Source organism: Myxocyprinus asiaticus, chromosome 40 (genome assembly GCF_019703515.2).
Source record: "Myxocyprinus asiaticus isolate MX2 ecotype Aquarium Trade chromosome 40, UBuf_Myxa_2, whole genome shotgun sequence".
In the NCBI taxonomy this organism is placed as follows: domain Eukaryota; kingdom Metazoa; phylum Chordata; class Actinopteri; order Cypriniformes; family Catostomidae; genus Myxocyprinus; species Myxocyprinus asiaticus.
In genome coordinates this window covers 40,340,861-40,368,147 of record NC_059383.1, presented here as the reverse complement: position 1 = coordinate 40,368,147, position 27,287 = coordinate 40,340,861, and the positions used below count along the sequence as shown (strand labels likewise).

At 39.7% G+C, this 27,287-nt stretch overlaps 1 protein-coding gene across 1 annotated transcript; it reads right to left on the bottom strand.

The window, feature by feature from the left end:
• On the bottom strand, positions 1-24,876 carry LOC127430866 (trimeric intracellular cation channel type B-like). Its single transcript, XM_051680997.1, has 6 exons — positions 24,459-24,876; positions 14,143-14,299; positions 10,857-11,041; positions 5,729-5,816; positions 4,626-4,743; positions 1-582 (listed from the first exon to the last, which is right to left on the bottom strand). Exons 1-6 carry the CDS (start codon positions 24,610-24,612, stop codon positions 316-318), a joined length of 969 nt encoding a protein of 322 aa, XP_051536957.1. The 5' UTR covers positions 24,613-24,876; the 3' UTR covers positions 1-315.
• Positions 24,877-27,287: the final 2,411 nt, after the last annotated feature.

Sequence of the window (27,287 nt, the reverse complement as noted above, 5' to 3'; positions counted from 1 at the left end):
TGAAGTGCAAGTGAATTATATTCAGTTATTTCAGCATTCAAAATATCTCACAGTAAAACGTTTCAGCATTCCAGTGATTGCATTCATAAATGCATTTTATAAACAATATAAAATATTCTTGCAATTATAGAATAGAAAATAGATTTTTTTTTGAATGATTTCAGAATAGCAAATATGTACATATCAGAGCTACACACACAGAAAAAAAGAGGATTTGGCATTTTAAAACATTCTCAGCAGGAAAAAGTTTAGAAAAGTGCCACCAGAAATCAGAGTTTGTGCTACAAGATGATCCAGTCTCTCATTGGTCACGACTCATTTGGTCTTTTTAGCATTTGCAGACTCTTGCGGGTCTGTTAGATCCGTGTCGCTTGTGTCATGGTGTTTTCCATCCTGTGTGCTGGTGGATGTCGAGCCATTTGGTTTGCTGTCATTCTGAGAAACGGAGCAGCTCTGACCTGAGCTTTGGGTCGGGTCACCCAGGGGAGAAAATGTCAGAGGTCGTACAAACAGAGTTTTGTAAATGGCAGACTCCAGCACTGAAAACGGATGCGAGGATGAACCCAACAGCATCATCCGCGTCTGACAAAGAGAGAGATAAAAAGATACTATGATTGGACACTTGTGGATATATTAGTCCTGAATCAGATACTCAATGTGAGGACATAAACGCAAATGCTTTTGCTGTACAAGCTCCAATTCTGTGTACACATTTGACTAGACACCAGTTCTGAGTAAACTTCCCGTCGCCTTTGAAGGAATGCAATGTGAATGTTGTACAAAGTAACATTTATCTTTATTAATGTTATCAACGTGAATAGCAGGCACAATAACACCGCTACAACACGGGACGGCATCTTTTTTCACCCCAATTTGGAATGCCCAATTCCCAGTGCGCTCTAAGTCCTCGTGGTGGCGTAGTGACTCGCCTCAATCCGGGTAGTGGAGGACTAATCTCAGTTGCCTCCGCGTCTGAGACTGTCAATCCATGCATCTTATCACGTGGCTTGATGAGCGTGTTACCACGGAGACGTAGCGCGTGTGGAGGCTTCATGCTATTCTCCGCAGCATCCACGCACAACTCACCACACACTCCACCGAGAGCGAGAACCACATTATAGCGATCATGAGGAGGTTACCCCATGTGACTCTACCCTCCCTAGCAACCGGGCCAATTTGGTTGCTTAGGAGACCTGGCTGGAGTCACTCAGCACGCCCTGGATTTGAACTCGCGACTCCAGCATCAATACTCACTGAGCTACCCAGGCCCTCACAGGACGCCATCTTGACTGTTTCGGGTTGGATGGATCACAAGGCTGCGTCACATGACAACAAATGCATCACTGTTTTCCAGTGTCTCGGTTTTCCCATCCACACTACAATGCGAAGACGGCGTTTTCAATTGTATCCACTTGGGAGAGTGTTTTCGAAAAGCTCAGTCTTCGCTGACAAAACGCCATCTCAATGTGGACCGAAGGCCGAAAAAGATGCGTTTTCTAATGAAAACGTATTAGCATGGACGTGGCCTTACATAAATTTGCTCCAATACTAAGAATTCTTCAATTGTTTTGTGATCATGCACTGTAAATCCTCATATTGCCATTACTGGAAAAATCAATTTGTCTTAATTTAACATTACTTGAAATGTCAAGTTTTGGGCTCATGAACATATGTTTATTAAGATTTGAAGTGTTAATAACTCAAACTATTGATTGCAAAATTAAGGCCATGGAAAATACCCATAATCCCTTGCATTTGAAATATTTAATTATGTTTCCTTGTGCAACTCAAATACAGGCATACATGCATTTCTGTGGAGAAATAAGCTTATTTAATGACTGACTGAAAATCAGTTATAATCTTCTTGATTTGAGCTGTGTTCTAGTGTGACCTAAATTTGAGTCCATTCAATTCAAATTAAGTTGGAACAACAACATTTAAAATGGCAAATCTGAGTAAAGTCTACTTGCATCTAGTTACTTAACCTACTGTGACCCGAGCGTGACGGCGGTGTGCATTTCCCATTTCCCTTTTTTGATTTATAACTAGTCGCACCTAATATACATGCAAAAAAATAAAAAATCATTCTAAAGCAAACAGATTTGTCCACATAACATCAGACTATAGAAAATTGTTCATTATGTTTCCAGGAGTCTTGATTATTCATGTTTTTGAGACGTTACAGACATGACATCATAAATTAGCATAATTAATTCTGATTCAAAGTAATGTCCAGCATCATCCAATCACTGTCAGTCATGTTAAAATAAAATGATACATTATAAATTCTGAATCTATGTACTGATTATCATTGTCTCATGTCTGTCAAACATGTTGAGTGATCCAAACATCATCTGCAGCCTGAAACTGAACTTTTGATCAGATTTTAGGAGTGAATGCACTTAACTGCATAGAGAGCTATAGGATGCTCCCTTGCTCCCTATTTAGTGAATGACTTAACCTCCAGTGTGCTGTCTGTCTGCACTGGTCTCAGAACAGTTTGAAATGCACCTTATTTTCATCTTAACTCCATATAAAGCCTCTGAAAGACACATTTATCAGCTTTTGCATGAATTTATTCTCAATGTATAATCTGTATATCAATATCATGTTGTTGTGTCACGTGACGCGGTGCACCAGAAGTTTAACCCTTAAATGACAGTCTAGGATCTTATGAACAGTATTCAGTCAGTTTTAATTCATTTAAATTATGCGTTGCGTATAGCAAAGCCAAAATACAACATCCACACATGTCGACACGGGTCACACGAGGTTCAATTAAATAGTTAAGTTCATTTTATATGAACAACAAGTTAAGTGAACTTAATTACACAAGTTTTAGAGACGGCATTACTCAGTTCAACTGAGGGAACGAGTTTACTCAAACAACTGAGTAGTCAACTTAATAGGGGTTTTTAGCGTGTAAAACCAGAGGAGATTTTTTTTTATTTATTTATTTTTTTTTAGTGCTGGCTGGAAGGTCAAAGGGTAAATGTGTGAGAGGACATTTCTATGGTAACAGTGAGATTTCAGGGAAAAATGAAGATTTGCCATCAACAGACCAGGTCTCTCTGAAGAACTTCACTCTTTAAAAGCAGAATGATGCAATTACATGAAAATGATGCAAAAGATGTGTGAATCGTGCAAGACACTCGATCAGCAGTGAAGGACTAGAGAAAATCCCCCCTGGATTTCTAAACCTATATAAAAAAAAGTGATCTCCTTTTGATCTCCTCTCACTTTCACTTTGATGAGCTTTAGCAGGTCAAACGTCTGACTTCATCTGCCGTCCAATTAAAACACACAATCTGCAGATCAAATCGCCATTGATAAATCACATACACTATATTGCCAAAAGTATTCGCTCATCTGCCTTTAGACGCATATGAACTTAAGTGACATCCCATTCTTAATCCATAGGGTTTAATATGACGTCGGCCCACCCTTTGCAGCTATAACAGCTTCAACTCTTCTGGGAAGGCTTTCCACAAGGTTTAGGAGTGTGTTTATGGGAATTTTTGACCATTCTTCCAGAAGCACATTTGTGAAGTCAGACACTGATGTTGGACGAGAAGGCCTGGCTCGCAGTCTTCGCTCTAATTCATCCCAAAGGTGCTCTATCGGGTTGAGGTCAGGACTCTGTGCAGGCCAGTCAAGTTCTTCCACACCAAACTCGCTCATCCATGTCTTTATGGACCTTGCTTTGTGCACTGGTGCGCAGTCATGTTGGAACAGGAAGGGGCCATCCCCAAACTGTTCCCACAAAGTTGGGAGCATGGAATTGTCCAAAATCTCTTGGTATGCTGAAGCATTCAGAGTTCCTTTCACTGGAACTAAGGGGCCAAGCACAGCTCCTGAAAAACAACCCCACACCATAATCCCCCTCCACCAAACTTCACAGTTGGCACAATGCAGTCAGACAAGTACCGTTCTCCTGGCAACCGCCAAACCCAGACTCGTCCATCAGATTGCCAGATGGAGAAGCGTGATTCGTCACTCCAGAGAACGCGTCTCCACTGCTCTAGAGTCCAGTGGCGGCGTGCTTTACACCACTGCATCCGACGCTTTGCATTGCACTTGGTGATGTATGGCTTGGATGCAGCTGCTCGGCCATGGAAACCCATTCCATGAAGCTCTCTACGCACTGTTCTTGAGCTAATCTGAAGGCCACATGAACTTTGAGGTCTGTAGCGATTGACTCTGCAGAAAGTTGGCGACCTCTGCGCACTATGCGCCTCAGCATCCGCTGACCCCACTCTGTCATTTTACGTGGCCTACCACTTCGTGGTTGAGTTGCTGTCATTCCCAATCGCTTCCACTTTGTTATAATACCACTGACAGTTGACTGTGGAATATTTAGTAGCGAGGAAATTTCACGACTGGATTTGTTGCACAGGTGGCATCCTATCACAGTACCACGCTGGAATTCACTGAGCTCCTGAGAGCGGCCCATTCTTTCACAAATGTTTGTAGAAGCAGTCTGCATGCCTAGGTGCTTCATTTTATACACCTGTGGTCATGGAAGTGATTGGAACACCTGAATCCAATTATTTGGATGGGTGAGCGAATACTTTTGGCAATATAGTGTACTTCATTCATATATGAGTAAATAAATCAGCACAAACCTTATTAGTGACGATGAAGAGTGTGTAGATGAAGATCAGATGATGCGTTTGGATCGGGAGGTACCGGCACTGCTGGAGAGAAAACACAACGGCTCCCAGCAGGGTCACCTTAGTCGGGCTGCAGATGCACAGAGGTCAAAGGTTAACGGTCAGAGTGAATTTAGAAAACTACAACACTTCCTATCTCAGTTTAATGCTCAGAGTCACTATCAGTAATCCACTTCCTGAAGAGTGTAAACACTTTAAACATCCAGCACAACAGTGCAACACTTACCCAACTTGAGTTTGGGACGGGACTATCTGTTTGACCCAACCAATGGCAGAAGGGGAGTGGCTTATCACTTACATATTAAAATGAATGCATAACTACCGATATAGAAGAAGTTCCACATTTACTGTGTATTTAAACATGAGAGGCTGTTGACTAGCTGAACAAAATTAGATTTATCTTTAATTTCTCATCAGACAAACCATAATGTAAATAAAGACATGACACTGAAGAATACAACTGAAACATTGTTGAGCGTTAAATGCAGATGTGTGCCGGTAAATCAGACGTGTGTGATGAGAGACACAAGAGAGTTTGCTCCTTGGCGACTGATGACAGAAAGCAATGGTTATTCTTTTGCATTCATCCACACAAACCTTTTCAAATGCCACCCGCACAAAACCATGACAACAAGTGTCGCCGCAGACAAGAGGAAATCAATACAGAGGCAATTATTCTACCTGCGGCCTTCTGAGGACAAAACGCTATTATTCTGAAAGAAAGAAACTGCAGGACGTGAAATGAACAACAATTTTACAGACGTACATCAGTATTGAAACATCAGAGATCAACAGTTTTATTCTGATCCATTTAAAACACTTCAAACTCATTAAGAGTCATCCTACGGCATCGTTCAGAGAACTTCCTCTATGAGCTTAAAAGGTTCACATGCATCAGTCGTCTTTGTTATTTCATGTTGGTGAAATTAATCCATTAGTTCTGAGAAAAGCTCTAGCAGCATTTGTGATTCATATTTTGTTATTTTGACATTCAGACATATTGAATATTGTATTGTCAGGGCTTTCATGGGGAAAAACAATAATTTGAGACTCACTATGTCATCTTCAGCAGTTCATTAGTTTCAGGCTTCCAGACGCCACGAACCAACTGCTCAAAATTACTGATGAGACCTCCACCTGCACCTACAGACAGACAGACAGACAGACAGACAGACAGACAGACTATATTAATGCTGATAGGTTTTCCTTTGTGACACAAGAAGTTCTTTTATAGAAATCTTTAAATCCACTTCACAAACATCACCTCACGTAAAATGAGCTTTGATCAGGGTTTCTTATTCAGAAAGGGTTCCATTTCTTCAAAAATACCTGACGCAGATGATTTTCATGACTTTAGGTTCTGCTAACGGTTCTTGAATGTGCATTCTTCAGCCGATTCGGACGCAACACTGTGCTGCAATACTCTGACAGTGTTTCCTGCTACCACTCAGTGGCACAAGACCACCGCTACTGAATCAGCAGAGCGAAACGCTGAGTGCGACCAGTGTAGTTTGATTCATGAATAAATGACTCTTATAAACCGGTTCTTTTCAATCTTCAGCGCAAAACATACAGCTTGACAGGTGTAGTCCGATTCCCAAACAAATGACTCTTATGAACTGGTTCTTTTGAATCTACAGCAGAAAACACACAGCGCGACCAGTGTAGTCCGATTCCCGAACAAATGACTCTTATGAACCGGTTCTTTTGAATCTACAGCAGAAAACACACAGCACGACCAGTGTAGTGCGATTCTCGAACAAATGACTCTTATAAACTGGTTCTTTTGAATCTACAGCACAAAACACAACACGACCAATGTAATCCGATTCTCGAACAAATGACTCTTATAAACCGGTTCTTTTGAATCTACATCACAAAACACACAGTGCGACCAGTGTAATCCGATTACCAAACAAATGACTCTTCTAAAATGGTTCTTTTGAATCTACAGCACAAAACACAACACGACCAGTGTAGTGCGATTCCCGAACAAATGACTCTCATGAACTGGTTCTTTTGAATCTACAGCACAAAACATGCAGCTTGACAGGTGTAGTCCGATTCCCGAACAAATGACTCTTATGAACCGGTTCTTTTGAATCTACTGCAGAAAACACACAGCACAACCAGTGTAGTCCGATTCCCGAACAAATGACTCTTATAAACTGGTTCTTTTGGATCTACAGTGCGAAATAGACAATGCGACCAATGTTGTCTGATTCCCAAATGAATGACTCTTATGAACCGGTTCTTTTAAATCTACTTCACAAAAACAAAAAACCCAGTGAATTAAAAGGTATTTGTAAACACATCATTTGCAAGAATCTGTTCTGTTAAAATGTGACATGATCTCATTATTTGGAAAATCCTATAAGAATTGCATTTTCACAAAAAGAATCATTTATGGAGCTGTTAAGGAACTGGAATCGTTCAGAGGAATTGGAATTTGAGCCAGAAGCGCTAAATTCCTAATGATTCCCATCCCTACCTTTGACCCTAACAAAAGAGAATAAATGTGCAGAGAAATCAGTAGAAATGATCAGATGAATGTCTAAATAAAAGTTATTTACAGAACAACATTCATCAGGTTACGTTGCCTTAATAAATGCACAGAGAACACAAAGTTGAATATTTAGAATAATTCAGGACACAACACCACTGACTTTACAATTCAATAAAAGACGCTGATCAACTGAAAAAACACAAACTATAACGTGATAAATGATGTTGATGTCGGTGCTTAGTCCATGAAATCTCACATTAGTAAAGTTTTTGGTGTGCATTAAGAGTAATTCATAATTCATCTTGATCTTTCTACGATCATTCATAAGTCAGTTTTGTCTCTCTCGGTTCTGTTGGGTCGCTGCTTGAAGTGTTTTTTCATTCTTAAACTTTTATCATTTGAGCGCGGATCATAATTACAGTCACCTCGACCTCGTGATATTTCAAAGCGTTTCTTAGTGTCATTGAAGGGCATCGGGGTGAAATGCATCATGGGTTTAATAATGAGTGTGATGTAATTCTGAAAAATAACCTTCAACTTTTAAAAATTAAAATGTCAAGCAAAGAATATCATCACGTCCTGACGGAATAAAGTGTCTGAATGAAAAATAACACTGACGGATGAGTTTAATAAAATTACAAGATATATCACACACAGAACCATTCTGAGTATTATCATGAAGGTGTGTGTGTGTGTGTGTGATGTCGGTGTGTGTGTGTGTGTGTGTGTGATGTCGGTGTGTGTGTGTGTGTGTCTGATGTCTGTCTGTGTGTGTGTGTGTGTGTCTGATGTCTGTCTGTGTGTGATGTCTGTGTGTGTGTGTGTCTGATGTCTGTCTGTGTGCGTGTGAGATGTCTGTGTGTGTGTGTGTGAGATGTCTGTCTGTGTGTGTGTGAGATGTCTGTGTGTGTGTCTGATGTCTGTGTCTGTGTGTGTGTGTGTCTGATGTCTGTCTGTGTGTGTGTGTGTGATGTCTGTCTGTGTGTGTGTGTGTGTGTGTGTGTGTGTGTGTGTCTGATGTCTGTGTGAGTGTGTCTGTGTGTGAGAGTGTGTGATTGTGGCCAAGCTCCATAAGAAAGTGCGTCCCCCTCTGCGGTTGCAAAAGCCCAACAAAAAGAAGCTAAATTAAAACCGCTTGGGAAGCAAAGAAGCCAGAAGTGAGTTCTGACGCCTCTTAGCTGAGAAACTAAGCGAGCTGGAACCTTGTCTGAACCCAGAAAACACCATGGAACAACAGTGGACGTATATCAGCTCTGCGCTCAACAATGCAGCAGCCCAATCCATCGGCCATAAGAGCAGAAACCACCAAGACTGGTTTGATGATAACTCAGACACCATCCATAACTTGCTTAAGGATATGCACAAAGCACATCGGGCAACTTTAGATAACCCTACATCCACCACACCAGGAATCATTGGCAGGCAGCTCAGAGAAAAGTGCAAAAAACAACACGTGACATCCAGAATAAGTGGCGGACTGAAAAGGCACATTAAATCCAGTCCTTTGCTGATAAAAATGACGTGCATCATTTTTATAATGCTGTCAAAACCATCTACGGCCCAAGACATCGCTGCGTCACATCTCTGAAGACAGCATATGGTCTAAAGTTTCTGAAGGATCAGGACAGTATCCTGTTGAGGTGGGCTGAACACTTTGTCACCCTTCTTAATCAGGACTCTGATGCAGACTCCACCATCCTAGATGAACTGCCTGAACATCCTCCCATCCATGACCTCAGTCTAACACCAACCTTCCAGGAGGTTCTGTCAGCTGTCCATTCCCATAAGAACAACAAGTCCTCTGACGCAGATAATATCTCTGCTGAGCTACTAAAGGAGGGAGGGTACATGTGTTTGCGCACCCTCTACCAGTACATTACCAAGGCCTGGACTGATGAGAACATCCCACAACAATGGAGAGATGCAAACATTGTTGTCATTTATAGAACAAGGGTGACAAGGCCATCTGCGGCAATAGTAGGGGCATATCACTTCTTTCTGTTGCTGGTAAGGTCCTGGCTAGGGTGTTGCTTCAGAGACTCATCAGTAACATCACCGAGTCAATGCTGCCTGAATCGCAGTGTGGATTTCGGAGGAACAGGAGTACGGAAAACTCTGAGCCCTTCCTTGTCCGCACAGGGGTGAGGCAGGGGTGTGTGCTAGCGCAAGTGCTCTTTAACATCTTCGTCCTGTGTGTTACCAAGGTTCTCCACAACAAGACTGAGAACAGCAGCGGTGTGACAGTGGACTTCAGACTAGATGGCAATCTCTTTAACATTAGGAGGCTCCACGCAACCACTAAACTCTGTAGAGAGCGAGTCCTGGAGCTGCAGTATGCAGACGACTGTGCTTTTGTGGCCCATACTCCGGAGGATCTCCAGTCCATCCTTGCTGTGGTGGTGAGAGCATACAGCAGGATGGGGCTGACTGTCAACACCACCAAGACAGAAGTGGTTTGCCAATGGAGTACTAGTGTCCCATCCACTCTACCTCCCTTCACTGTTGGTGGTGAACAGCTGTCAGTAGTGCCATCCTTCAAATATCTGGGGAGTATTCTCGCAGAGGATAGCGGCATTGACAACAATATCCAGAGCCGGATTAAACAGGCCTCATTTGCCTTTGGGAGACTTCGGCGGAGTATTTGAGAACAAGAACCTTCATCCCTCCACAAAGGTCGTTGTATACCAAGCGGTCTGTGTCACCACCTTCCTCTATAGCTGTGAAGGTTGGGTAACCTACAGCCGTCACATTAAGTCCTTAGAGCGCTTCCACATCAGATGCCTTCAGCGCATTCTGGGAATTACATGGCGTGAGCATATGCCTCACACTGAAATACTTGTAAAGACCAACTGCAAAAGTATTGAGGCCATAATCACCCAGCGCAAGCTGCAGTGGCTGGGCCACGTGATTAAGGATGCCCCCATGTCGGCTACCCCACAGAGTGCTATATGGCCAGCTACATCATGGTCGATGCTCAGCTGGAGGGCCAAAGAAGCGCTATAAGGATCAAATGAAGATTGCCTTGAGGAAGTGTTAGATCAGACCCGAGGACCTGGAGTATGTTGCTGCTGATCGTACCATCTGGCGACAGCTTTATAGGGATGGGGCTCGTATGCTGGAGATGGAGAGGACAACAGGAGAGAGCCGGGAGACACACAGACATGGTTGCCATCACTACCACTAATACTACCACATATATATGCCCCACCTGCAATAGAGCTTGTGGGTCCAGGATAGGACTGTTCAGCCATCAAAGATACCACAGTTAAATGAGTGGATGTCATCATCGGATTTCGATGGGCAACCGAAGAAGAAGTATGTGTGTGTCTGTGTGTGTGTGTGTCTGTGTGTAATGTTTGTATGTGTGTGTAATGTCTGTGTGTGTTTGTGTGAGTGTGTGTGAGATGTCTGTGTGTATTGTGTGAGTGTGTGTTTGTGTGTGTGATGTCTGTGTGTGTTGTGTGAGTATGTGATGTATGTGTGTGTTGTGTGAGTATGTGATGTCTGCGTGTGTGCGTGTGCATGATGTCTGTGCGTATTGTGTGTGTGTGTGTGTGTGTGTGTGTGTATTGTGTGAGTGTGTGTTGTCTGTGTGTATTGTGTGAGTGTGTATCATGTGTGTGTGTGTGTGTGTGTGTGCACGATGTCTGTGTGTGTGTGTTTGTGTGAGTGTTTACCTTTGGCCCAGCCTACTGCGATCATCACAAACAGCCCATCTTTGTACTTCCTGCCTGCCTGTGTGACTCCGCCCAAAACCTTCCAGGTACGTGTCACTTCCTTCATAATGGTCAAAACCAGACGCACGGGAAAGATGGATGCCAATGAGTAAACGACATCTAGAGGACAATAAAACACCAGATACCTGCAAACAAACAGAGACACAGATGACAAACCTTTATAATCACTACACAATAACTTCATGTTTTAACAGTTCAGGATTAGTGGTCGACTGATACAGGTTTTTACAAAGCAGAGTGTCTAATAAGGAGGATTAGTCTGAGACCACATTAAAAATCTAAGATTTTCTCATTTTAATTCAGCCAAATGATGAAAACCACACACACACACACAAACAAACACACTCACACGCACGCACGCGCACACTCACAAACACACTCACAAACTCACACACTCACACACTCTCTCACACTCTCACACTCTCTCACACTCTCTCACACTCTCTCACACACACTCTCACACTCTCACACACACTCTCACACACAGATACACACACCCACCCACCCACACACACACTCACACCCACACACACACACACACACACGCTCTCTCACACACACACACACGCTCTCTCACTCACACGCTCTCACTCACTCACACACACAGACGCTCTCTCACTCACACACACACACACACACGCTCTCTCACTCACACACACACACACACACACACACACACACACACACGCTCTCTCACTCACACACACACACGCTCTCTCACACACACACACACACGCTCTCTCACACACACACACACACGCTCTCTCACACACACACACACACACACACCCACACTCAGACACACACACTCGCTCAGACACACACTCTCTCTCACGCACGCACGCTCTCTCACGCACACACGCTAACACACAGTGCGGTTCACTGTAATGGCTCGTCTGTCTCTCTAAGCATCTAAAAGTGCTCATTTAAACATCCATTAGGATAATTTGTGATGTGGGCTATTAATTATACTGAGTGCTCAAACTGTGAATTATTTCACTGTGAAATGTCAAAGAGTGACCTTTCAACTTTATAACACTTTTTTTTCCTTATAATAAATGTACTTTTGAAATATTTTCAATAATGTCTGTTAAAAAGATCTTTAAAATAACTTTTCTACATTTGAATGTGTTGAGTGAATCATGATGAATTTAAAATAGAATGTTGGTCACATAAAAGAATAGACAAAAAAAATGATTTTAAATAGAATTGCATACACTAAAAAAATACTTTTCTTAATCAATATTTCTGACAGTTAAAATATCCAAACATCCTTAAAATAAGATGTAAGATAAATTAATTACATGGTATACTGATTAATTAATCTAATTAATCAAATTTATAAATATTTGCTGAGAAAGCCCTTCAAATAACAATAATTAAATAATTATAAATAGTTATATTTAAATAATTACAAATAAAATATATACAGTATATAAAAAAATTATAATAATTCAGATAATTAAAATGCATTACATTATTGTGGCAAATGAATAAAGCATTGATAAGACAAAAAGTGGCTTTATTGTTTATTTCCATATTGTTGAACATACGTCAATCATTGACTACAGTTCACAGCAATCTATTTTAGAACTGAATTCAATATGTCCGAGATAGATTTATTATCCGGGCTTGCCTAAGGACGCATCAATGTACACATGCGTCAGATGGTCGTTTTTAGAGCGTCTCACTTTGGTTGCACTGCGTCATAAAAATATAGTTTTTAGGTCGCAGTCTCAAGTTAACCATAGTTTGAAACTTCTCTAGATCCCTGCGTTTGGATTTGTGCTCCATCAAGCTGTGATTGAACGCATGAATGTGTTCTCATCTTGTGCTGTCTGCTGTCAGTAAGTGTGGTTTGTTCTCTGTATAAGCTGCACGTTGACTATTCAGCTGGAGTTTCACTTACTGCCCCCTGCAGAAAACAGATGGTACTACAAGCTTGAATTGCTCTGATGGAAGGAATATTCCTTAAAACAGTCCGGGGACATGATTAATTGTGATAACTGTTTTAACGCATTATTTTATATATAAATAATTGCACTGAATTAATGCGTTAAATCGACAGCCCTAGTATAAATAATTCATAAGTTAAATACTATATCATTATTTTGTCCCCAATTTACAGTAATGAGAATGAGGAATTTACACTGTCATGAAAGTAATGCAAAACAAATGTAAACATTTTAAAGTTTATTTTTTAATTCCTCCATTTCTCTGTGGTTGGATTCTATAGTGTAACAGCGGCCTCTGGGGTGAAATAAAAACAATCACTGACACCTTGTGGGGATTTGCTGTCTCTAAATCTTTCATCATTTAAAAAAAGTTCCCAATTTGGAATGCCCAATTCCCACTACTTAGTAGGTCCTCGTGGTGGTGCGGTTACTCACCTCAATCCGGGTGGTGGAGGACAAGTCTCAGTTGCCTCCGCTTCTGAGACCATCAATCCGCGCATCTTATCACGTGACTCGTTGTGCATGACACCGCGGAGACTCACAGCATGTGGAGGCTCATGCTACTCTCCACGATCCACACACAACTTACCACACGCCCCATTGAGAGCGAGAACCACTAATCACGACCACGAAGAGGTTACCCCATGTGACTCTACCCTCCCTAGCAACTGGGCCAATTTGGTTGCTTAGGAGACCTGGCTGGAGTCACTCAGCACACCCTGGATTCGAACTCACGACTCCAGGTGTGACAGTCAGCGTCAATACTCGCTGAGCAACGCAGGCCCCAATCTTTCATCACTGATCTGGTGGATACATGCTATAAAAAGCTTAATTTAGTAAATATTTAAACATAGAGCATTATAATGCTGCCAAGTCTCCATCTTTCCAAAATAAGAGTCCCGAAATAAGTAAGTGTATTCCAGGCTTGTTTACAGTTAAAAGTCCCGTGTTATGCAACAAATCTTAATTTTTTTCAGGTTTTTACTGGGATTATGGTTGCACAAACTGCATCTGAAATACTGTTTCTGTGCCCGTCATTGTAAGGAAGACTAAGAATTTTTTTAACATTCCATAAAAACCATCGGCCGATAAATCGGTTATCAGCCTATTGCACCACCTTAGTTATCAGTATTGGCAAAATCCACTACTGGTCGACCTCTATATACTAGAGTTCTGAATGACTGTCAATAATATACCATTGTACTTTCATGGTACATTTTTGTACTTCTATGTAGGGAAGAAAAGTGAGCTCAGTTAAGTGAGTTTCTCACCACATGAGAGAGGCCAGCAGAAGGTTTGTGCTGTTAGATAACGGTGAGACTGGTGCGTCCGCCATCATGATCGCAGAGAGAACCGCACCTCCGAAACAATACAGCATAGAACTGAACCAGCAGGCAAACGGACTGCGCTGAGAAACCTCTAACGCTCCTGTAAAACAAACAACATCATTATCACTCATAAAACAACACTATGTCAACTAATCCACTTTGCACGGTCACTGAATCACACACTGCACTGTAATAGACTCCACAAACTCACAATACTTTGATTGTCGTTTGAAAATCAAATTTAGGCAGAGACTAAAGACATAGAAAGAATAACAGAACAAACCATCATGTAAAGAGAAACAGTGGTTTACAGTAAATATGTATATGTGTTATTGGGCCATATGTGCCCACTGGTGCAAATTAAAAATCAATTCATATATGTAATTCAGAATGATTTATAAATGCATGATTTCAGATGCATTCAGTCTAACAGATGAGCTGTAATGCTCAGGTCACATGATGCTGTGCTGTGATTTATGGGATTATGAGAGATTATGAGATCAGAGGTGGGCGGAGTCTCACTCAAGCAGCATGAACATGTGACTAAAAGACCTCAACTTCCTGTGTGACTTTATAAACTCTGATATGAATATTCAAATACTCATTAATATGCACATGTGAATATTAGTGAGGTTGATTATAGCACATTGCATCTGCAGTTAAGATTCTCTTTCTTGGTTGAATTTATAAAAAGTGTTTTAATTATGTTAATTCTATTTCTATATATAATTCTATCTATAGATACTGTATATCTATATGTAACTGTCATGCAGCCGATAAATGTCCGATTATCTTAAATTTAATCTTGATATTACAAGCCTTTTTGACATTTAATCATGTGCAGGATATGCATTATAGATTTCAATAATAGTACTCACACTCGCGCACTTGCACACTCACACACTCTCACATGCACTCACAAACACACACTCTCACACACTCTCACATGCACTCACAAACACACACTCTCACACACTCTCTCGCGCACTCGCACGCTCGCACACGCACACATGCACTCACAAACACACTCTCACACTCACAAACACACACTCTCACACACTCACACTGTCATTCGCACACGCACTCTCTCATGGTCACACACACACATGCACTCGCACTCACACGCGCACTCATAAACGCGCGCACTCACACGCACTCTAACGCACACTCACAAACACACACTCACACACTAACACACTCACACTGTCATTCGCACACGCACTCTCTCATGCTCACACACACACATGCACTCGCACGCGCACTCACAAACGTGCACTCTCACACGCGCACTCACAAACGTGCACTCTCGCGCGCGCACTCTCACGCGCACTCACACGCACTCTCGCGCACGCACTCTCACGCGCACTCACACGCACTCTCGCGCGCGCACTCTCACGCACGCACTCTCACACAAACACACACACGTTATGCTGTTGATGCGATGCAAGTGAATGTTTATGGTTTAAGCGATCTGGTGTGACATGATGACAACACGTGTTAAAGTCAGGAGTAACATACCTGTCCACCTGCAGACAGAGAAACACCTGAAACATCATCACAGCAGTGTGGACAATAACAACAGTTTATTAATAAAGAGCTGAATACAAACACCTTACAGTCCATGTAAATGCCATATCGAAGTACCATCTTTTTATTTACTGAATATTTTTATTTAATATTATTTGCATTTGTCAACTAATGCAAATCATTTTGAGACAGCAAGATGCCTTTTTGAGTAACAAATTAAGAGGATGCTCACTCAAAATAACAACTTCAGAAAAAGTCAACCATTTCCTGTTCATTTCTAAATACAATTATTATTTAATTCTTTAATTTTTATACACAATTTACAATCATATTGAATCAAACTACACAATGATCACAATAAGACTTTATAGATATTACAGTTTCATTTCCTGTTAATGCATGATCTCCTGTAAAGCTGCTTTGAAACGATGTGTGTTGTGAAAAGCACTATACAAATAAAAATGACTTGACATTGTTACCATCACAGTACTTTTGTGAGCGTATAAAGAAAGTCAAGCGTGCATTTATGTTCCTGCATGAGAGAAAGAGGATTCTGGGAGCTGAAGACGAGACCAGAATGAGTGAACACTGTTACCATAAAACATGCATGAGCCTTAAGACAGGAAGTGACACGCAGCACTTAGAGATAAACACAAACCAAACCCCCAGAGTGGTGGACAAGATGGATTCTTCCAGAACATTCTCTGTGTTTATTGAGCAGAGAGCGGAACGAACTGCCTGCGTAACACATTCTTCATGGAAAAAAGTTTCTGAGGCAACAGAAAAACAAAGTTGTCAGCCACTGAACTGAGCGAGCTAACTAACTAGTGCTAACTAACCAAGTATCCTACACTTGGGGTAAAAGATTTTCATTCAATTTGCAACGTTTTAAATAATAAAAAAACTTAGATCAAAATGCTTCAGAATCATCCTTTAGACACCACACGCGATGATCTCATGGAACAGGAACATTCTCCAGTTTGTTGCCCAATCTCATGAAAAGTCCTCCATAATTTACGAGTTGGCTATTTCGTGTGGTGTCGCACGATGTTGTTCGCATAAACTTGTACGACTTCATCACGTGCAAATTCCCGGATGTCTAATGCGGAAGTAAACGCGAGTTCCTCGCATGAGGCGTTTAGGACATACTTATTAATAATGCCCTTACCCAAACCCCTTATCTAAACTTAATCAATCAGTAGAGTGTGTAAACATGATAGGAAGTGTTGTGTGTGACAGAAGCAAGTCATTGTCACGTATTAGATGGAAACGATGTCCAGCGATGTCATTGGCTGTAGTGAAAGTCGTGGGAATTCAAACAAGTGTAGTCGCACGATATCATACGAATTAGCCAAATTTAGAAAAGTCGTACGAATCCTGTCGATTTCGCTGTGAGAGAGTGTTAGTTTTAGGAGAAAATCAAATCAAAGGAGACTTTTACCCCATTATACCCTAATGCTGCCATTTAATTAATACTTATAATAAATATTTTTAGTTAATTGTGCAGGTTTACACAAACACCACTGGGCTGAACAAAAGATTTTCTTGCACTCAAAAAAATTATAATTTTAAGAATTACGCATTTAAATTTCATAACAAAATTCCCTCAAATTGAAATATGCAATCTTAAAAATAAAAAAATAAATAATAATAATAATAATAATAATAATAATATATATATATATATATATATATATATATACTTAATAATAATAATAATACAAAGTTAATATTTCAAGTTTTATTAATTAAATGTTTTTTTAAATTACACAATTCAATTTGATAAAATTTTGTTATGAAATTGAAATGCGTGAATCTTAAAAATAGGATAAAATATTTTTTTTAGTGTACTGAGTATTTTCTGTCTTATTTTCCAGTTAAAATATCTAAATGTCTTAAAACAAGAAAATAAACTTGAGAAGCAGAATGACACAGTATTGGCCAAATATATTGGCACTCTTGGTAAATATGAGCAAGAAGGCTGTGAAAAATATGTCTTTATTGTTTATCCTTTTGATCTTTCATTCAAAATATTCACAAAAATCTATCCTTTAATTTGAGTAAATTAATTGAAACGGGGGAAAAAATCTCATAATTAAATAAATATTTTTCTCCAAAACACGTTTTCCTCAATTATTGTCACCCCTAGAAATGCTTATGAGTCAAATATATCTGAAGTATATTCCTATTCATATTTTACATTTCTTCATCTGGGTGACTAGGAACATGAAATTGTTCGGCCATGACAGGGGTATAAATATGAGGTAACACATTAGCCAAATTCCCTTAATCATCCATCATAATGGGTAAGACCAAAGAACAGTCCCAACAGAATTTCGCGGCACTTTTTCCTGATTTTTGCGGCCCAAAATTACTTTGAATTTACTGTGGCTTTTCTCAAATTTTGCGATGGTATTTGCTTCATTTTTTTGTGTTGTTTTGCAGTGAAAACTCACAAATCATCATTATATACCTCTGTAATTGTGTTAATTACATTGTAAATGCAATTATATGTAAATATTTTAGTGCACAATAACTTTCTATGCAGTTAGCAAGAAATAAAAAACAGAATTACACACAAAAATACCATACCCTTATAACTGTTTGTGTATTAAAAATTTCTGCCCCAGACAATGCAAGAAAACTTCTTTTTTAAAATAGTTTATTTTTAAGGTTTAAAACAGACGTGCAATAAATCTGTAAAACACAAATGAGGATTCAATAATTGGGCCTGTTTCAATTATTACATCGTCTAATATTGAAATGTGATATGCATATACAAACAAATACAATTAGAGTTCATATATTTGAGCATTTATATATAAATTTAAATTCCACAAATGTTTCGGGAAAAAAATTATGAAAATGGCAATTTGTCATATTTTGAAATATATGTTACATATATGTATATATATATATATATATATGTGATCCTTTTTATTTTAGTAAAAAACATTTATGAACATTTATTATCAGCATATAAGCATATTGCTATTTTCAGATTTGTAGCCTACTGTATTAAGCACTTCAAATTCTAATCACATTTTATAACTAATGGGGATTTTAAGTGAATGTTTGGGATTATTTGTATGAATGTGGGTTTTTGTGTCTCATTCGCAGCACTCGGGGACGATTAAACGCTAGCTGTGATGTATGTGTGCTGTCTGCGATCTTGCAAAAGTTTAGACAAGAATTTTGATAGTGAATGCACAACGTGGAGGAGACGAGACGGAGATGCTTACACTGTTACTATGGAGATGATTCAATAGCAGCTGTGCATTTGGATACGTTGCGACTGTGTTAAGCTTTTCAAACATGTATTTTTGCCGCTGGCAAACATGAAGGAAAGTGATGGGATTCCCTCTGATTTACGTTTTTTGCGGGAAAATTGAGGAAATTATAAAAAATTGCGAGCTGCCACTAATAATGCGGAGATGGGTTGAATTTGCAAGAATTCTTGCGATCGCAAAATCCTGGAGGGACTGAAAGAATATAGTTCTGATGTGCAGCAAAAGGTTGTTGAACTTCACAAAATGTTAAGTGGCTATAAGAAAATAGGTAAAGCATTGAAAATGCCCATTTCCACCATCAGGGCAATAATTAAGAAGTGCCAATCAACTGGAGATGTTACGCATCGGCCTGGAAGAGGACGTGTGTCTATATTGTCTCCACGTACGGTGAGGAAGATGGTTCGAGTGGCCAAAAATTCTCAAGGATCACAGCTGGAGAATTACAGATATTAGTTGGGTCTTGGGGTCAGTAAGTCTCCAAAACTACAATCATATGTCACCGACATCACCACAAGTTTTTTGGGAGGGTTTGAAGAAAAAGCCTCTGCTCTCATCCAACAACAAACTCAAACTTCTTCAGTTTGCCAGACACTACTGGAACTTCAGATGGGACTGGGTCCTATGGTGAGATTTTTGGCAGCAATTAGAAGAGATGTGTTTGGCGCATACATGCCCACGGTTAAATATGGTGGTGGATCTTTAACATTGTGGGGCTGTTTTTATCAGAGAACCTGGACATCTTGTTTGGATACATGGCATCATGGACTCTATCATATACCAACAGATAAAAAAATTCAAACCTGACTGCCTCTGCCAGAAAGCTTAAAATGGGCCGTGGTTGGATCTTCCAGCAGGACAATGATTCAAAACACACATCAAAATCAACACAAAATGCTTCACTGACCACAAAAGGTTCTGCCATGGCCATCCCAGTCCCCTGAACCCCATAGAAAACCTGTGGGGTGAACTGAAGAGGAGAGACCACCAACATGGACCTCTAAATTTGAAGGATCTGGAGAGATTCTGTATGGAGGAATGATCTCAGATCACCAGGTGTTCTGCAACCTCATTATGCATTATAGGAGAAGACTCAGAATGGTAATCTTGGCAAAGGGAGGTTGCACAAAGTATTGAATAAAAGGGTGCCGATAATTATGCCACACATATATTTGACAAAAATGATTGTTTTTTGTTAAAACTTGTGTTGTGTTTGGAATAGAGATGCACCGATCCGATACCTGGATCGGTGTTGGCTCCAATACTGATGTTTTTAAACGGATCGGGTATCGGTCTGACGAGCCTGATCCAAATGCGATACTGTGTGTTAGTCATGTTCGTTACTGTCAAGCTCCAAAAATGACATAAAAGAACCATAAAAACAGCATTAAAGTAGTTCATACGACTCGTGCATTTTATTCAAAGACACTTGAAGACGTGCGATAGCTCTGTGAATCACAAAAGGCTGTTTGATAAGTAAATATATAAAATACACTCGCAGCACCAGCACGTTAGTGAATGACGCTGCTCTGTTGACACACACACACACACACACACACACACACACTTGTGGCTATTTTTATCCTTCACGCGGTGCGCAATATAAGAGCGCTACTCAATAGTTCAGTTCACTTATAATATGCATTTAGAACGGCACCAGAGGAGCATTTTACCAGAATTTGAGTAAGAAGCAAATTAAACTACAGTGAACTTGCCCACAAACAGACACATACAGGACTTCCTGGAGAGTTCAGAATGTCAAAATAAAAGCGTGAGGGTTTAAAAACTGCACGATTTAAATATATTACTGTTGTATTTAAAATTAAAATTAAAAGTCAATAATATTAATAACAATTTATTATTATTATTATTATTGTCATCATTAGTATTTGTTTACAGTTTATAACAATATTTAAGTTGAATGGGTTCCAAAAAATAACTGTGTGAATGTAAAGTGGACTGATGTCTTACGACTAAATTGAACAAAAAAGAGATCTGAATCCAGATGCAAGTTGAAACATTTTTGGGGGGAGAAAAGAAGAAAAAAAGGCAAAAATAAAACACTGGTTTCTTTTCTACTGAAGACTTGAAGACTGGAATTACTGTTAATTTTGCTGCTACATTATCCAGTATACTAGTTAATAATAAAGTAAGCTATACATTTATATTGAAATAATGTGCAGTTAGAGGTTTGTGTTTCTTTACATATTAAACAGTACTCACAATTAGTTCCACACAGTAATGTAAAGATATTCTAAACTGATTATGCAAAAACAACAACACTGGTATCGGCTCGGGATCGGTATCGGCCGATACTGAGATTTCTGATATCGGAATCGGATTGGAAGAGAAAAAATGGTATCGGTGCATCCCTAGTTTGGAATTGTTTGATATCCTTTTGAGAATTTGAGATTTTTGTGAATATTTTGAAAGAAAGATCAAAAGTATAAACAAAGACATATTTTTCACAGCCTTCTTTGCTAATATTTACCAAGGGTGCCAATGTTTTTGGCCACAACTGTATCAAGTCTTGTTTTGCAGAGAAATAAAACAAAATTCAGTGGGGTTTATGCAAACTAGACAAAAACACGACAAAACTATTTGTCAGTGGGGTAAGAAAAATAAACTTGTTTTTCCTCTGAGTTAAGTTTGTTTTTCTTAAACCATTGCCAAATAGTTATTTTCTTGTTTTAGCAAAAACGTTACAACATTTTGTTTTTCGGAAAACAAGACAAAATATCTTATGTTATTTTGCGTCTCAAGTAAATGTTTTAAGAATGTTTGGATTTTTTTTTTTTTACAGGACAACAAGACAAAAATAATAGTAAGAAAAAAAGTTTTTTAGGGAGTAACAGCCTCAGTCACTATTCACTTATAATTTTCATCATGGTAAAAAGCTCAAAGCAATGAAAGTGAATGGTGACTGAAGCTAACATTCTGCTGAAAATCTCCTGTTGAAATTCATACAGGTTTGGAGCAATATGAGGGAGTTAATAATGATGGATTTTCTTTTTTTTTGGGGGGGGGGGGACCATCCTTTTAAATGATACTCATTTGCACTGAGTCCCATATGAATATAAGTCAGCCATTTGTAGGTTCATTTTCTGGAAACCTGTAAGCACTGTGTCTCTATGGCGCTATAATAAATCCTATTTGTTTTGAGTGACCCATCCAGCCTGACACAACAACACTGACTCAACCAATGCCATGGGTTGGGGGCGGGAATATCTGTTTGATCAACAGCAGATGGGGGTGTATTCGGACAGCTGTTTGAAAACAAACATTTATTTTTGCACATTATAAGCTTATGTCATAACCTCTTTAAATATCTGTGAAAGATTTGATGCCATGAGCATCACAAACTTTGTCAAATCCACTGACTAGTTCTTCCTCAGATGTGCTCATTGTAACTTGTAAATAGGTGGAGTCTATTGGTTTGAGTTGAACAATCATTTTCACCCTGAAACTCTTGTGTCAATCCCCTCTGGAGATAAACATGAGGACGGGTTATTCGGGGTCTCATTTCCCCTCCAGGTATTCCACATATTCCAGTGACAGGAGCAAGAGTATCTCCCCTCCAGAGTGGAACAAAAGAAGGGAGCAGGTCAGATGAAACGGGATGCCATCTAGGGCAGCGGCTGTTCACAGTCCAAAAATAGACAGCCATCATCCCACTGCTGCTGAAGCTAATACAATAGAAACATTACTGCATGCATGCATGCATCCACCTGTTGTTTTTAGCGCTCTGATAACAAGAACAGAGCGAGACCCTGAACTCTGGAAAAGACGGACACGCCAAAGAGCAAAGTTCTGATCGTTGAGCTCAGCACACTTTAACCACACTTGTTTGACTAATGCAAAACTTGTGAAAACTGCCAAACTGCATGAGGTGAACATGTTTGCATGTCTAACCATCATAATCACCGCAGTGGAGAGAAGCAGCTTTTATTTGCATGTTTCTTGGAGAGAATATTGACAGAAAGTTGATAATTAAATGCATTTCTCCTTCTCTTTTGTGCTGTTTTAGTTCGATCATATTGACTGTCGACCTGCTTTTTCACTTATAAACAACCGGTCCTGCTCTGTGTACATAAAAGTCCAAATTATCACACACAACCATGTGCACAATGAAGAGAATCCTGCAAACTGCAAAACATTATTTCTTTAATCAGTATTTATTTACAAGTTAAGCTCAACTGACAGCATTTGTGGCATAATGTTCCAGTGACACACTTACAATGGAAGTCAATGGGGTCAATCTGTAAACATTAAAATACTCACTGTTTCAAAAGTATAGACACAAGACATAAACAATATGTGTGTTAACATGATTTTACTGTGAATAAATCACTTACTAACCACATCTGTGGAAAGTTAGTGACAATTTTACATCCTCGTTGCCATGACGATGTAACACAGTAAACTTTTGAACAGAGTTTTAACAGAAGTATTAATGCAAGAGTTTTTATAAGATTATAAGCGTCACATTTCTGCCTTTAAACCCTCCAAAAATTGACCCCATTGACTTCCATTGTAAGTGTCTCACTGGAACCTCCATTTTTGCTTTTTTTTAAAGAAAAGGAGCGACGAGTCGAAGTTAATTCTTGTGGTATTCAACATTATGCCACACATGCTGTCAGTTGAGCTGAACTCGTGTTGAACCCAGAATATTTCTTTAATCAGCATTTTTGTCTTGTTTTCCAGTAATAAAATACTCAAACATACTTAAAACAAGATAATATACAGTTTATTAGAAAGCACAATTGTACTAGATAAGACTTGATTACCAATGCTTATGGAGTGAGAAAAATAAACTTAATTCAAGATATATTCTGATTTATACTGATGAAGAAGAGGATTTAGTTTGAACATACTGCACCATGAATTACAATGTGGCCACTGATCAATGGTCCGTGAACGCGCACAGCACTGTTTATCAACGTGCACGCGCACCTTGATGCTAATCCGCCCTGATGAACTCAAAAACAGTGAAGCCCGTCGAACATTCATAAAACTAATAATAATTCATAAAAATGACCTGAGTATTGATTATCACATCCTTGATGATTTCACAGAAGAAATCGCAAAGTTTGAGTTTGACATGCACTGATGATGATGATGATGATGATGATGATGAAGGTGTGAATGCGGAAGACACAGATGTTTATGTCAAAAAAAGTCTTAAATAACTTTCCAAAACAATGCATAACTAATGCATAGTTAAGAAAGTTAATAATGCATACAAAACAAAGAACAAAATACCCAGATAATGTAACACCTGCTTGAAATGACAGCCATGCAACTTTTGTATCCGTTCAGGTTGCACGAGCAGAAATGTATCCATGTACAGATACATTGTTACAGATTCGGTTCTTTATATGATTCTGACACTGAGGCGTATTGAAGTGGATTAAAGTAACTGATTCGGTGATTCGGTTCTCTTACCTGACTGTTCTCTCAGATTCATCACTGATACGATATAATGCGCCATGTCAAAGTATGGAAACATGGGCAGGTTTGACAGTCCGAGAGCGAGTTCGTTTAGATTGAGAAACCCGAACAGATCCATGGTGATAATATCGCTTTCGATTCCCGTCATGAACGCGCTTTAATCCGCTTTTAGTCTCTGATCCAGACCCGTATCTGCGCACTCGGTTCAGATGATCAGTGTGTTTGGACTCATGAAGGTTCCAGCGGTCAGCAGCTGTTTGGACACACCGAATGAATCCAGCTGATCAGCAGCTGATCGAAGCTGTAACCGGATCCGCCGCCATTACTGCCGCGGATGCTGCGAGCTGGAGCTCCGTGATTGGCAACGAGGAGGAGGAGACACGTTACAAAACACACCTTAACATTTGCATAACCATAATGCTCTAAGTGAAGACTCTTTCACCAGGAAACAGGGGCGTAGCATCCGCGGGGGACGTGGGAGACACCTCCCACACACTTTTTAAAAGGGGATCCCCTGCACTTTTCCAAGCTAAGGTGGATTTGTATACAGTATTCTTTTTATTTATTGATTGATTCCAAATACAAATGTAAACAAACAGCACAAGAATACACGGAATCAACTTTTAACAACTATGTGCCCCCCACACACACCCACCCGCCCGCCACACATCCCAGTGATCAAACATTAAATAACAAGAGACACACATATAAACAAACAGTCCAAAGAAAATGCTCGATGGCATAACAAAAACACATACAATTAACCAACATCAAAGAAAAAAGGTTCCACATATAATTTTTAATAAGACACGTCTCTCTCCACTGCTCCTCCTTGGCAACCTTCTAAGAAGGCCAGATAATTGCCCCACCTCTTCCCAAATGCACCCAAACTGTCCAGCCGTCTATGTTCCATCTCTTCGAATGCCGCCACTCTGGCCAGCTCGGTGCACCACTCATGAAATGGGGGCGCATCAGCCGACTTCCATCCCTTTAGCATTACCTGCTTGCCAATCATCACGCTGGTAAGGACCCAGCTCTTTACATGTTTATTCATTATATTAATACCTGCCCCATCACCCAAAATACAAAGTCTGCCCAAGAACTCACAAACAAAATTCTGAATCTTCGACCAAAACTCTTGAATCTTAGTACAGCACCAAAAAAACATGGGCTATGTGCCAATCCTCCAACTGGCATCGCCAGCAAGTGGGTGTGTCTTTAAGGCCAAGCCTATACAATCTGGAGGGAGTCCAATAAAAACAATGCAGAATCCTAAATTGAATGAGGTGCACCTGTATACGGTATTCTTTGTGTTTTGTTACTTTGGGCTGATTGAGCGACCATCCAGCCAATCACAGGTGAGTTTCATGAGCCGAAATAACCCTTACATAATAGGCCGTCAGTCAGACATTCTAATCAATGCAGCTCCGTTAATTTCTTCAAAGATGCTTTCAACGATGCTCATTTATCCATGTTTTTTATCGGCAGTGATGTTGATCTAAATGAATAATCTAGAGATGAGGAACACACAAATGAGAGTTATTTATCGGCATATCGTTCTAGATTGGCAGTATTACGTGAAATGCACTGCAGAAAAAACAAAGGACAATTCTTCTTTTAAGCGCACATTGTAAGTGGAGTTTATATCAGCACATGAGTCTTCATTAAGTTATGCTTTGACATTATGTTTGTGAGGTCGGTTCTTTTTGCCATTTTAAGCAGATTTCTAGATCTGTGTTAAATATGTAAAGCTATTTTTAATATCAGCTCCTGTTTTTTTTAACTATGTTGTTGTGCAGTCGACAAACTGTAGGATAAAAGATAGATCTGCTATGTTAGAACACTTATGCATTTTACTGAAGTCAATAGATATGAAGACACACTTTTATATACATGAAAACGTACGGACGTTATTGAAACTCATTATAATTATTATAAGACTATTGTTGAATTTTGATAAAAGTCATGCTCAGCAGCTCACAAACTGAAGAGAAATGATAGATTTGCTTTGTTCTTATAATCCTTAAAACCTCTAAAGTCTCTTTGTAGGTCTGTAGACATACACATTTTACTAACTCATTTCACACAAGACACTCATTTGTCACCTTCTGGCATCACCAGAAACGGTCACTGAATTATTAAATGGATCTGAACTAATTTTGGTGAACATAGTCAAAACACTCGAGCCACTTGCGTACATTAAAATCCCACAATGCACAAGCACAGAGTAAAAAATAAAACTGTGCACGTGCACAATTGTCATTATTGTAATTGATTCAATCGTTTATTCGGTACCAGCTTGTGCACAGCCTTTTATTGTCACGTGTGAAACAGAAGCAAGTGCTCCACAAGATGCAGCTAATTTAGCTAAATTTTGCAATACTTTAATCTTTAAAATACTGCAAATACTGGGTGCAACTACAGTAACGCCTTCCAAATCAGTCAGAAATCTAGGGGTAACCATCGACAACAGACTAAATTTCACAGACCATATCTCAAAGACCGCAAGATCATGTAGATTTACACTCTATAATATCAGGAAGGTAAAACCCTTCCTCTCTGAACATGCCACACAACGTCTTGTCCAGTCAGTTGTCATAACTAGACTGGACTACTGTAACGCTCTCATTGCAGGCCTCCCTGCATGTGCAATTAGACCCCTGCAAATGATCCAGAATGCAGCAGCACGTCTGGTCTTTAATGAACCAAAGAGAGCACATGTTACACCACTCCTTGTCTCTCTCCACTGGCTGCCGGTTGATGCATGTATCAAATTCAAGGCTCTGATGCTGGCATACAGAACAGTCACTGGGTTTGCTCCAG

Excerpts from the sequence above, each read along its gene's own strand:
- LOC127430866 (XM_051680997.1), bottom strand. The coding sequence starts at position 24,612 with ATGACGGGAATCGAAAGCGATATTATCACCATGGATCTGTTCGGGTTT. Across the intron at positions 11,042-14,142 it reads CTGCTGGCCTCTCTCATGTG|GTATCTGGTGTTTTATTGTC; the intron begins GTGAGAAACTCA and ends GTTTGTTTGCAG. Across the intron at positions 4,744-5,728 it reads GAACTGCTGAAGATGACATA|CCCGACTAAGGTGACCCTGC; the intron begins GTGAGTCTCAAA and ends GTGCATCTGCAG.